General features: G+C 48.5%; 1 protein-coding gene across 2 annotated transcripts in view; it reads right to left on the bottom strand.

Annotated features, from left to right (window-relative positions):
• Positions 1-10,256, bottom strand: part of TMCO4 (transmembrane and coiled-coil domains 4) — a 91,785-nt gene that overhangs the window by 43,339 nt on the left and 38,190 nt on the right. For both annotated transcript variants that reach the window (XM_034753107.1, XM_034753108.1), the window contains exons 9-10: positions 1,672-1,836; positions 451-587 (exon numbers count right to left, since the gene is read on the bottom strand). In XM_034753107.1, coding sequence (XP_034608998.1) covers positions 451-587; positions 1,672-1,836 — 302 coding nt within the window. The remainder of the gene's footprint in view (positions 1-450; positions 588-1,671; positions 1,837-10,256) is intronic.

Raw genomic sequence — 10,256 nt, 5'->3', positions numbered from 1 at the left:
GCCCCCGGCCCGGCACCGCGCCCCCGGCTCCCCGCCCGGCCCCGCGCCCACCCCGGCCCGGCACTGCGACCCCGGCCCGGCACCGCGCGCCCGGCCCGGCTCGGCACCATGCCCCCGGCCCCGCAATCCCGGCCAAAGAGGCCCCGGCCGAGCCCTCCCGATTTTCCCGGACATGCCTGGCTTTTGGGATTTCCCCCCGGACGGGGATTTGAGCCCCCAAAAGCCGGACATGTCCGGGAAAATCCGGACGTATGGTAACCCTATGCTGGTCTCCCTCACACCTCAATTTTGCATTCTTCAGCTTGTTATTGACTTTCTTCCCCTTGGACAAATACCACCTGTTGTTTGACAAGCATGCTGTAAAACATCAGACGCCTGGAGCTTCCCCAAGATATCAGTCCCTTCCAGCTGTAATAACTGGAGCCATTTTTTGCCCCCTCAGCCAATTACCTGCTGTCGACTGAGCAATATCTGTGCCAGATGTTTGCCCACTTCAGCTGATCGATTCAGGCACACTCCCCATGGGTTGTCAATGACACTGGCAACAGTAAGAAGTGAAGCCGGCCATGTCAGGGCTGTCACTATGCCTGAGAGGTGCAAAGCAAACAGGAAATCAAAGTTACAAATCTGGGCAAATTTCAAAAGTCAGATGGTTTGCTAGAGTAAAAACACTGCATATTTGTCACTGTCAACATTTCTTTCCCAAGATTGATTTAAGGTGTGTTTTGCAAAATTAAAACCAAGACAGAATCTGTTAAATGTCATGTGCACTGCATTCAGGTGTAATGCATGGATGTCATGTGCTCAAGCAAAACAGGAGAAACCTAATGCATTCAGATGTAATTTGGCCAGGTACAACACAAGGAATACAGTGCATGAGGTTATAATGCATTGTCATCTGCATAGGAATGTTGGATATGATGTGTCCAGGTATAGTGCATGGACGGGGCGTGCACATGCAGAACACAGGGAATACAGTGCATTCAGGTATAATGCAAAGAGACAGTGTGCACAAGCAGAACATGTGCACTTAATGCTTTGTAATGTTGGGACAGATGTAACGGAAGCAGGCGGGCAGCCCGTATGGATGCAGTTTGCACATGTGGAAGCTGTGGATGAAGCATGCAATGCAATGCAATATGGATAGTCTTTTGTTGCAAGTTGTATCCAAAATTGCGTAGATTAGAGTTACAATAATAAATAGCAGAGGGAAAGAAACACTGAGGCACACAGGTAAGGGAGGAAAGCCGTTTTCAGCTGAGATTTGAAATGCCATGACAAACCGATGAGGTGGAATGATCCAGGAAGGTTGTTCCACACGACAGGAGCTGCTAAAGAGAGGCTCTCACGCTGACCCTGGTGAGACTGTTTGAAAGAAAGGCAGGTTGCTCTGGAATACTATGCCTTCAATCCTGTTGATGGATGGGCTTCACTTTGTATTTCCTTTGAAGTCAATGGGACAACTACAGAGCGTAAAATGAAGCAGGTGCAGAAATCTTTGCAGGACTAAGGTCAATACATGTAAGGTTTGCAAGTGACACTGCTTCTCGGATAATCAACAAATGAATAGGAAAAATTCACCTATTCGGGGAAGGCCTCTTTGAACAAACACAAATGCTGAAACCAGTAGATTCAGCACCCAAGTAGCCTTGGTATAACTCAGATGCTTACCTGATAAGACAGTGAACTTCAGGGCTTCCTGAGCCATGATGTTCACAAAACCATTTAGCAGGGAATCCAGAGCGTTGCCCAACTCCATCAGGTACTTGGATTCCCAGGCCAGACAGTACTGCTCACTGGACTGCAACATGCTGCTCCAGGGAGCTGTGAAACTGCCTAAGAAACGATGGGAACACAAAGAATTCAGTTTCACAGAAGGAAAAACAACTTCTGACTGGCCACAGGAGTCAAACAAGGAGCCAGTAAAGGAGCGAGTGATAATGTCAACCTGCAGAATACTTTAATCTGCTCCATTATTCAGGGATCATATTTTGAAATGCTATTAATGATGGACACGTCTTCATAAGTCCTTCATTTCAACTGGATTTCTTGTTGCTAAAAGATGGATTGACAGCACTGGAGACTGAAAGCTTTTGTTTATCAAAAGAACAGATCCAGCTAACCCAAGCTGCTCTGCCAATGAGTCTTAGGCCTGGTCTACACTAGGCGTTTATGTCGAAGTTAGCGCCATTACATCGAATTAACCCTGCACCCGTCCACACTGCGATGCTATTTAGTTCGACATAGAGGTCTCTTTAATTCGACTTCTGTACTCCTCCCCGACGAGGGGAGTAGTGCTAAATTCGACATGGCCATGTCGAATTAGGCTAGGTGTGGATGGAAATCGACGCTAATAGCTCCGGGAGCTATCCCACAGTGCACCACTCTGTTGACGCTCTGGACAGCAGTACGAGCTCGGATGCTCTGACCAGCCACACAGGAAAAGCCCCGGGAAAATTTGAATTTGAATTCCTTTTCCTGTCTGGCCAGTTTGAATCTCATTTCCTGTCTGGACATCGTGGCGATCACAGCAGCACTGGCAACGATGCAGAGCTCTCCAGCAGTGATGGCCGTGCAGTCTGTGAATAGAAAGAGGGCCCCAGCATGGACTGATCGGGAAGTATTGGATCTCATCGCTGTGTGGGGCGATGAGTCCGTGCTTTCTGAGCTGCGCTCCAAGAAACGGAATGCAAAGATCTATGAGAAGATCTCTAAAGACATGTCAGAGAGAGGATACAGCCGGGATGTAACGCAGTGCCGCGTGAAAATCAAGGAGCTGAGACAAGGCTACCAGAAGACCAAAGAGGCAAACGGACGCTCCGGATCCCATCCCCAGACATCCCGTTTCTATGAGGCACTGCATTCCATCCTCGGTGCGGCCGCCACCACTACCCCACCACTGACCGTGGACTCTGAGGATGGGATATTGTCCACGGCCGGTTCCTCGGACATGTTAGCGGACGGGGAAGATGAGGAAGGAGATAAGGAGGACGAGGCAGTCGGCAGCGCTCACAACGCTGATTTCCCCGACAGCCAGGATCTCTTCATCACCCTTACAGAGATCCCCTACCAACCCTCCCCAGCCGTTACCCCGGACACAGAATCTGGTGAAGGATCATCCAGTAAGTGTTGTAAACATCTAAACATTTATTTTTAACAGAACAGGAATATTAACAATTAAAAGAATGGGTTGTTCATGATTAGTTTGCCCTAGGCACTTAACGGTTCAGTCATGGGCAGTGCAAGTTTTGAAAAAAAATCTAGCAATGTCCGGTTTTCCGTGATTGTCCTGCCCAAGCCGCTCTACTGTTTAGTCCCTGCTACTGCAGCTAGAGTAAGATGCGGTCTATATGTGCAGGGATAGAGCAGTAATCCTCCCGGGACATCTCGATGAAGCTCTCCTGGAGGTAATTGGAAAGCCGTTGCATGAGGTTCCTGGGGAGAGCGGCCTTATTGGGTCCTCCGAAGTACGACACGTTGCCGCGCCACGAGACTATCAAGTACTCGGGAATCATTGCTCTGCACAGCAGGGCGGCATACGGCCCTGGTCTTTGGAGGCTTTCCCGGAGCATTCTCTCTCTCTCGCTGTCAGAGATCCTCATCAGGGTGATGTCGCCCATGGTGACCTGCTTTGAATTAGGTAGGGGAATGTTAGTGTTGGGACTGCTTGCTCGTTCCTTTACAGAACTGTAACCGCTGGTTTGCAGCCACGCGGTGGAGGCGGGAGAGGGGCTGCCGAAAGGGATCGTTCCTGGGGACAGCCGCGAGGGGGTGGGACAGGGGCAGAGTTCCCGCTTGCCGGATTGCTGGCAGCAGGTACTGACATTGCTTTAAATGTGAAATGAGGCCAGTGGTAATATAAAAGTTTTAAACTGCCACAAGTCTACGGCTTACCATGTCTGCCTGCAACAGAAATTCCGTTGTGCTGCCCCGCTTCTCAAATGTGCTGTGGAAGACCCCAGGCACTGAATGCGAAGGCCGAGAATTCGACCTTGTGCTGAGTGCGCATGTGATAGGTGCTGTGCATGGTCTTGTTCACAGAGAAAGACTATGTTCTTTGTTCACAACTACATTTATCTTTCTGAGGAATTCACTCCCTTTTTCCCATTCCCACAGCCACATCTGCGACTGTCTCACAACCTAGCCTGGCATCACACTCCCAGAGGCTAGCGAAGATTAGGCATAGGAAGAAGAGGACACGGGAGGACATGTTCTCTGAACTTATGGCCTGTTCCCAAGCCCAGGCAGCACAGCAGACCCAGTGGCGGGAGAAATTGACCCAAATGCAGCAAGCAAACATGGATCGGGAGGAGAGGTGGCGGCAGGAAGACCAGCAGGCGACTCAAACGCTGCTTGGACTACTGAGGGAGCAAACAGACACGCTCCGGCGCCTTGTGGATGTTCTGCAGGAACGGAGGCAGGAGGACAGAGCCCCGCTGCAGTCCATCTCTAACCGCCCTCCCCCGCCACCAAGTCCCATACCCACCTCACCCAAAGTGCAAAGAAGGAGAGGCGGCAGAGTCCCTGCTAACTCTCACTCCACCCCTGCAGAGAGCTCTAGTAGCAGAAGGCTCTCATTCCCCAAAACTTGAAAAGTTCTTTCCTTCCCGCCTGACACAAGCCCCCGTCCAAGTTTCACCTCCCAGTTCCATGTGTAGTTGATAATAAAAAATACGTTCATGTTAACTACTGTTTCAATCATGTTCTTTTGGAGGAGGAGGGGAAAGGGGGTTGGTAATTGGACAGGACAGTCACCTTTGGCAGGGTACATAGGCGGGGGCAGGCACAGCAGCAGGGCACATACACAGTGCAGTGACTAGTTACCCTGGTTAGTCTGGGAGGTTGTTTTCATGTTATGTGGTGGGGGGTGGGTTGCTCTGTGACTTTGTGGCGGGGGAGGGCAGTTACAGATCTTAAGCGGCAGTCCTTATGCAGGATCACAGAGCCATGCAGCAGGGGATCTGTAATCGTCCTCCCCCTGCCACAAAGTCACATAGCCCCCCCATACACACAGTCCCGATCAGGAGGGGTGACAGGCTCCGTTGAAACAACCATCCCACCGCAGCGGAGCCCGTCAATCCGTGAGTTTAGAAGCTTCATTCGCGTCACTACACTACACCCGCTCCGCACCACAGTCTGCGTCCCAGTTTTAAAAAATTCCCGCGAAAACAGTATTAAAAAAAACGGTGTGCATTAACAAAGTAGAACTATTTTTATTTCGAAACGTGTGTTGGAAGGGGGTGAAGGGGGTATGTAACTGGGTAGGATAGTCAACATTAACTGGGTAAAGAAACGGGGGCAGGTTCAGCTTCTCTGTACACAAACTTAAAAGTCACAGGTTACCCTGCTCACTCAGGAACTTTGCTTTCAAAGCCTCCCGGATGCACAGCGCTTCCCGCAGGTCTCTTCTAATCGCCCGGCTGTCTGGCTGAGCGTAATCAGCAGCCAGGCTATTTTCATCAACCTCCCACCCCGCCATAAAGGTCTCCCCCTTGCTCTCACAGAGATTGTGGAGCACACAGCAAGCTGCTATAACAATGGGGATATTGGTTTCGCTGAGATCACAGCGAGTCATCAAGCTTCTCCATCTCCCCTTGAGACGGCCAAAAGCACACTCCACCACCATTCTGCACTTGCTCAGCCGGTAGTTGAAGAGTTCTTTTTCAGTGTCCAGGGCGCCAGTATAGGGCTTCATGAGCCAGGGCATTAGCGGGTAGGCTGGGTCCCCGAGGATGACTATAGGCATCTCCACATCCCCAACAGTTATTTTGTGGTCCGGGAAGTAAATACCTTGTTGCAGCCGTCTAAACAGACCAGAGTTCCTGAAAACACGAGCGTCATGAACCTTGCCCGGCCATCCCACGTAGATGTTGGTAAAACGTCCCCTGTGGTCCACCAGTGCTTGCAGCACCATGGAAAAATAGCCCTTTCGGTTAATGTACTGGGTGGCTTGGTGGTCCGGTGCCAGAATAGGGATGTGAGTTCCATCTATGGCCCCACCGCAGTTTGGGAATCCCATCGCTGCGAAGCCATCTATGATCGCCTCCACGTTTCCCAGGGTCACTACCTTTGGCAGCAGTACATCAACGATTGCCTTGGCTACTTGCATCACAACAACCCCCACGGTAGATTTGCCCACCCCGAACTGGTTCGCGACTGACCGGTAGCTGTCTGGCGTTGCAAGCTTCCAGAGGGCTATGGCCACTCGCTTCTGTACACTCAGTGCAGCTCGCAACCGGGTGTCATTGCGCTTCAGGGCAGGGGACAGCAACTCACAAAGTTCCAGGAAAGTTCCCTTCCGCATGCGAAAGTTTCGCAGCCACTGGGATTCATCCCAGACCTGCAGCACTATGCGGTCCCACCACTCAGTGCTTGTTTCCCGTGCCCAGAATCGCCGTTCCACGGCATCAACATGACCCATTGCCATCGTGATGTCCTCGGCGCTGGGTCCCCTGCTTTCTGAGAGGTCTGTGCTACTCTCAGACTTCAGGACATCACCGCGGTGCCGTAGCCTCCTCGCCTGACTTTTCTGCATCTGCCTCAGGGAAAGGTGTATGATAAGCTGCGAGGCGTTGAGAGCGGCCACAACTGCAGCGATGGTCGCAGCGTGCTCCATGCTCGCAGTGCTGTGGCATCCGCGCTGTCAATGACTGGAAAAGTGCGCGAACTGATTTCCCGCCGGCGCTTTCAGGGAGGGAGGGCGGGAGTGATGGACGGATGACGACAGTTACCCAAAAGCACCCTCGACACATTTTGTTACCCAGAAGGCATTGCCGGCTACACCCAGAATTCCAATGGGCAGAGGGGACTGCGGGAACTGTGGGATAGCTGACCACAGTGCACTGCTTCGAATGTCGACGCTTTCACCGTTAGTGTGGACTCACAAAGTCGAATTACTGTCCTTAGTGTGGACACAGACGTTCGACTTTGCAATATCGATTCCAAAAATTCGATGCAAGTAAATTCGAACTACTCTCGTAGTGTAGACAAGGCCTTAACCTAGTATGGAGGGACCACCTCCAGGTTCAGTCTCTGTGGCCCATTCATGCCTTGACTGCTGTGGAATCTGCCAAAAAGGGATCAATTAGTGCTAATTATGATGGGAGTTAAGGACTTTCCTTCCCTCACCAAAGATAAGACTAAATCCTATAGTTCATACTGTGTCCCCATTTTGGCCAAATTTGGATTTGGGCATGCAGCCCAAAGTAGTTGAAGGAACATGGCAGGATTTTGCCCATAGCGTTTTCAAATGCATTTGTTAGTCATTTCTGATGAGAAGGTGATGAGTGGAGACAGTTTCCATGAGACTTTGATGAGAACAGAGGGTGCTCACTATCTTGCAAGAGGTGCTAAGGATCTTGTCAGATCCCTTCCTATGCTCCTAATCATTTTTGCTGCAATTCTGGGGCTCTTTTCCTTTTAAAAAAAAGGACTTAAATCTGCCACTTCACTGTGAATGTCCTAAGTACTATGCTATGGTATATTATCCTCCTGGTACTTGGGTTTTGCAGGCTTTAGACTGAATTAATGGATCTGTCTGAAAGTGAGAATGAAGACCATTTAGAGACCCAGACTGTGTTTACTACCCCTTTTTCTTTGGCTTAGTTTTTCTTAGACGCAAATCAAGAGCAGTAGCAATTCCTGTCAGCACAATTTTTTTGCTGCCAGCTGAGTGGAAAAGTGTGGGCTAAGGGGTCAGGAGGGGACGCCAGCAACTCTAATACATGCCAGCTAAATTGTAAAGAGGAATAGTATAATTTAGCCTCCTAAAATTCTAAGGTCACCTACTCCTTGTTCCCTTACTGAACAATACATAGCATACTGAGGCAGCCACAGAATAGAAGCCATGCAAGCTTCCACCACAATATCCTACCAACCTGCCTCAATCTTGACTAGAAGGGACCATACTTAGTTATACAGTAGAACCTCAGAGTTATGAACTGACCAGTCAACCACACACCTCATTTGGACCTGGAAGTATGCAATCAGGTAGCAGCAGAGTGTTAGATGTAAACTACTAAAAAATAAAGGGAAAGTTTTTAAAAAAAATTTGACAAGGTGAGGAAACTGTTTCTGTGCTTGTTTCATTTAAATTAAGATGGTTAAAAGCAACATCATTCTTCTGCATAGTAAAGTTTCACAGCTGTATTAAGTCAATGTTCAGTTGTAAACTTTTGAAAGAACCACCACAGTGTTTTGTTCAGAGTTACGAACATTTCAGAATTATGAACAACCTCCACTTCCGAGGTGTTCGTAACTCTGAGATTCTACTGTAATTCAGTCTTAATGGCCCATTCATTCCTTGGCTTCTCTGCTGAAACAGCCATCAAAGGGCAAATAACGTAAACTGAAATTGTTCTGTCATGTGAACAACAGTGACTTGGAAAGAGACCACCAGTTCGTTTCATACAGACCACCCAAAAGCTGTTAGATGGAGGGAGACTGAGTAGTTTAAATCCAATTGCTATATAAAGTGTACGATGAGGTACTTTTTATACCATAAACCAAACTAACTCCTTGTTGCTGTGACTAACCGTGACTGAAAGCTGGCACAATACGTGCCATCTGGCTCTGCTACACTCCTATAGCATATGTATTTTACTGAGCAGGACTGGGATGCTGCTTTACTGTCACACAATCGGAAACAGTGGAGTCTGGCCTCTTGTACATGAGGAGGGGGACAGAAAGCTGGACTGAGGAAGGATGGTTCAATGGTAAGGAAGATTCAGGAGACCACGGTTCACTACTCTGCTCTGCCACAGACTTCCTGAGTGATCTTGGACGCGTCTCTTAGGGTCGGTATTTGAAAGTATTTGGATGCCCAAAGATGTAGTTAGGTGCCTAGGTGCTTTTGAAAAATCGCACTAGGCACCTCTCTGCATGTTTAGGCATCTAAACACCTTTAAAAATCTGGCCCTTAGTCTCTCTGTGCCTCAGATGCCCAGCTGCACAGTGGGGACAATAGCACTTCCCTATCTCACGGGGGGTTGTGAGGATAAATATATTAAAGGACTGTGAGGCTCTCAGGCCTGGTCTACACTTAAAACTTACATTGACATAGCTATAAAACGCTCCAGGGTATGAAGAATCCATACCCCTGAGTGCTGTAGCTATGTTGACCAATCCCCTCCCGCAGTGTAGACGTGGCTAGTTGGTGGATCGCTCGGGGAGGTGGAGAAACGGAAAAACCCCCTTCACTGCTATAGTCTGAGTCTACACTTTGGCTCTGTAGCCATGCAGCTGTCATGTCTGTAGCGCGAAGAGGGCCCCAGATACTACGGTGACGGGGATCATACAAATACGTAAGAAACAGAGAAAACCATTAAAGGAGGCAACTGAAGGTTGTTTTATTTCTGCTGTTTTAAACACTGTATCCTGTTTCTAGTTATGGAAACTCCCTTCCCAATTCAGATCCTCCGTAACTCTCATTTTAAGGGCAAAGTGAGATCGAGAATGATTAAATAATCTACCGAAAGGCACACAGTGACTTCTTAACAGCCCCCTGATAATGCTCCAGTCCCAGAAAATTCTGAAACCTTTGTGTGGTACCAACAAGAGAACAAACAACATGACGGGAAAGCAGAGGTTTTAAAACACCAGATTCTGATGGGAGAATGGATGTAACAAGAAACGGCCGACAGAAAATGTCCTTATAGTATTAATGATATAGAATATTTATTATTATATTCCTCAATGGAATGTACTGGCAGCCGTTCAATAGGGTCTCTGAACATATTAACAGCAGATGGTTGACATATTTCATATGACAAGTTACAACTGTGACTGTATTTGAAATTACAATATAATATTACAAATTTTCAGAGGTTGCAGGCTATTAGCTCACCCCTTCAGCACTGAATGTAACGTGGTTTACTTGACTGAACCTTCTTGCCAATAAACCTCTTTAGCTGGCAGAGACTGGGAGAGAAAAAGAAACTGTATTCTATTAATTGCCTGTGGATAAATGCGAGGCACAAAAAAAGCTCCAATAATTGGCGAGAGCACTTTGTGCCAGGTACTAGGCATCATCCACGCAAGTCAGATCAGCTCTAGCAAACACACATGCAGGATATATTAATAGAAACACTTCCCATTTTTCTATAACCATCTCTGCTAGCAGTTTGCTGTGCTTTACCCTTTCTCTTTTCTGGATGAGGCTACAGTCTGCATTTTAAAGGGGGGCGGGGGACCCTCAGATTGCTTAACTCTCACCTCTGCCAGTAAGGGCACATGAGAACAGCTGGAAAGACATCGTA

The sequence above is a fragment of the Trachemys scripta genome, chromosome 19, assembly GCF_013100865.1.
Source record: "Trachemys scripta elegans isolate TJP31775 chromosome 19, CAS_Tse_1.0, whole genome shotgun sequence".
Classification (NCBI taxonomy): domain Eukaryota; kingdom Metazoa; phylum Chordata; order Testudines; family Emydidae; genus Trachemys; species Trachemys scripta.
Note: the sequence above shows the minus strand (reverse complement) of the source record. Positions and strands in the feature narration are given on the sequence as shown.